The 3,105-nt window shown below is 60.9% G+C and overlaps 1 protein-coding gene across 1 annotated transcript in view; it reads right to left on the bottom strand.

Moving 5' to 3' along the window:
• Nucleotides 1–229: 229 nt before the first annotated feature.
• LOC111239106 (WD repeat-containing protein on Y chromosome-like) overlaps nt 230–3,105 on the bottom strand; it is a 30,778-nt gene continuing 27,902 nt past the window's right edge. Inside the window, exons 15-17 of the mRNA XM_022768897.1 lie at nt 1,217–1,307; nt 604–709; nt 230–505 (exon numbers count right to left, since the gene is read on the bottom strand). Of these exons, the coding sequence (XP_022624618.1) occupies nt 230–505; nt 604–709; nt 1,217–1,307 (473 nt within the window). The remainder of the gene's footprint in view (nt 506–603; nt 710–1,216; nt 1,308–3,105) is intronic.

Below are 3,105 nucleotides of genomic sequence, written 5' to 3'. Positions count from 1 at the left end.
TAAGACTAGTGTGAAATGCCACAACGGAAAGTTTGTCCAAAGTCCACTAAAGTTTTGGGGGAGCCGCGGCCGCCGGGTCGGCTAGCTCTGCGAGAGACGAAAAGTTTGTATCCAAAAGTCCACAAGTTGGTGGGGAATGCCTGTGGGCCAGGGGGGGGGGGTGCCGGCGGAGCGACTGCGTTTGAGATATAGATCTCTCTGCTCTCATAGCGGACTCACACGATTAAGACTAGTAGTATTGGCCGCACAACGGAAAGTCTGTATCCGAAAAGTGTCCCACAAGTTTGGGGGAGGTCGAATATGGGTATGTGAGAGAGGGGGCGGCCGGCGGGCTGGCCCGGGCGGCTAGCTCTGCTTGGCTGGGTGCAATGCCTGTAGTGCGTGGGGCCACGAGCACGGGCAAGACGTCCTCGGCTGCGGGAAAGATCTGCCTGCTGCGATAGCCGCGGTGACTACGCGTGGGGGGTGCGGATCGGGCTAGCGCCATTGGGATCGTGTAGGCAAGCTAGGGGAGACCAGGAGAGAGTAAGGACTGTAAGTGTGACTGCCAACGGAAAGAGTCTGTGTCCAAAAGTCCCACAAGTTTGGTTCCGGAGCACGCACTCGTGCCGAGCGAGGGGGCAGAAGGGGTGCGCCGGGGGCCACCAGGGCGGCTAGCGCTCTTGGTTGTGGGCCGCAGATATGCCGATGGGTGGTGGCGCGGGGTTCACTTGTGGGCCGCACTATGGGTCATCTCTCATATGCTGAGTTTGCCCATTTTAAGACTAGTGTGAATGCCACAACGGAAAAGTTTGTCCAAGTCCACAAGTTTGGGGGGCGCAATGCTGTGCTGGGGGAGGAGGAGGGGGCGCCCGGCGGGCCCGCGGGCGGCTAGCTCTTGCTTGCTCGGGCAATGCCCTTGTGGCCGGGGGGAGGGGGGGCCGGCGGGCCACCATGGGTCATCTCTCACACGCTGAAGTGGCACACGAATAAGCTAGTGGTGAATGCCACAACGGAAAAAGTTTGTCCAAAGTCCAAGTTGGTGGGCGCAATGCCTGTGCCGGGGGGGGGGGGTGCCCGGCGGGCCGCCATGGGTCATCTCTCATAATCGCTGAAGTGCCACACGATTAAGACTAGTGTGAATGCCACAACGGAAAAGTTGTCAAAGTCCAAAGTTTTGGGGAGCGCGGCGGGAACGCCGGGCGGCTAAGCTTGCTACACGGAGAAAGTTGTGTACCAAAGAGTGCACACAATCACTATGATTGGTGTGCGAATGCTGTGCCGGGGGCGGGGGTGCGGCGGGCCAGCCACATAGTCCTCGAGATAGGCTGAGAGTGTGCACAGGGATTGAAGACTAGTATAGAGAATGCTGCCCAACGGAAGAGTGTTGTTCCACTAAATGTCCACAAGAAGGACCCGCAATGCCTGAGTTGAGAGGCGGGACGGCGGGGAGGGGCGGCCGAGCGGGCCTGCCGGGGGGCGGCTAGCTCTGCTTGCTGGTGCAATGACTGTGGCTGGGGGGGGGGAGGGGCGCCGGCCGGGCCGCCGGGCGGCTACTCTGGCTTGCTGGGCGCAATGCCTGTGCCGGGGGGGGGGGGTGCCGGCGGGCCGCCATGGGTCATCTGTCATACGCTGAAGTGCCACACGATTAAGACTAGTGTGAAATGCCCACACACGGAAAAGTTTGTCCAAAGTCCACAAGTGGTGGCGCATGCTGTGCCAGGGGGGGCGGAGAGGGGGGCGCCGGCGGGCCGCCGGGCGGCTAGCTCTGCTTGCTGGGCGAAATGCCTGTGCTGGGGGGGGGGTGCCGGCGGGCGCCATGGGTCATCTATCATATGTGAGGTGCGAACGATTAACTAGTGTAAATGCACAACGGAAAAAAAGTTTGTCACAGTCCGATAAGTTTGGAGGGAGCCGGCGGGCCGCCGGGCGGCCTAGCTCTTGCTTACAAGAAAAGTTTTGTGCAAAGTCCAACAAAGTTTGGTGGGCACAAAATGCCTGTGCGGGGGGGGGTGCCGGCGGGCCGAACTCTGTGAGGTCCCCCGCGATTATCTCCATGATGCCGTGGAAGTGGTCCGAACCGAGTGCGAGTTGAACGTCTACGTGTGAAGTGCCACGAAACGAGGAGAAGAGAATTCATCTCAAAGGTCCAAGTTGTGTGCGCGGCGTGCAATAGCCTGTGCTGAGGAGGTAGCGGGAGGGGGGGCGCCGGGCCGGCCCGCCGGGCGAGTCCCATAGCTCTGCTTGCTGGGCGCGAATGTCCTGGTTTGCTGGGGGTCAGTGCATCGCCGAGAGGGCGTCGCGCCACTGGTGTCGAATGTCGTCGATAATATACTGAGGAGTGCCGAAGCACGAATGAGAGACTTAGTGATTAAGATGCCCATAGCGGAAGGGGTTATTGGAGAAGGTGCCACAAGTTGGGTGAGGTTCGCATAAGTGCCGCGTGCTCGGGGGGGGGGAGAGGGGCGCCGAGGGCGAGGCCACCGGGCGGGAAGAGGCTCTTGCTTGGCTCCAGGGCGCATCCGTGCCGGGGTGAGGGGGAGGGGGCGCCGCGGCCGCGGGCGGCTAGCTCTGCTTGCTTGGCGCAATGCCTGTGCTGGGGGGGGTGCTGGCGGGCCGCCATGGGTCCATCTCTCATATGCTAGGTGCCACACGATAAGACTAGTGTAAATGCCAACACGGAAAAGTTTGTCCACAGTCCATAAGTTTGGAGGGAAGCCGGGGCCGCCGGCGGCTAGCTATGCTACAACGGAAAAGTTTTGTTCCAAAGTCCACAAGTTTGGTGGGCACAATGCCTGTGCTGGGGGGGGGGTCGGCGGGCCGCACATGGTCACTCTCATATGCTGAGGTGCCCAACACGATTAAGACTAGTGTGATGCCACAACGGAAGTTTTGTCCAAAAGTCCCACAAGTTTGGTGGGCGCAATGCCTGTGCCGGGGGGAGGGGAAGAGGGGGCGCCGACGGGCCGCCGGGCAGCTAGCTCTGCTTGCTGGGCGCAATGCCTGTGCTGGTGGGGGGGTGCCGGCGGGCCGCCATGGGTCATCTCTCATATGCTGAGGTGCCACACGATTAAGACTAGTGTAAATGCCACAACGGAAAAGTTTGTCCAAAGTCCACAAGTTTGG

This window comes from Seriola dumerili, unplaced genomic scaffold, assembly GCF_002260705.1.
Source record: "Seriola dumerili isolate Sdu_G_001 unplaced genomic scaffold, Sdu_1.0 BDQW01001888.1, whole genome shotgun sequence".
Taxonomy (NCBI): Eukaryota; Metazoa; Chordata; class Actinopteri; order Carangiformes; family Carangidae; genus Seriola; species Seriola dumerili.
The sequence above is the reverse complement of the archived record's forward strand: the minus strand, read 5'-3'. Positions and strand labels throughout refer to the sequence as shown.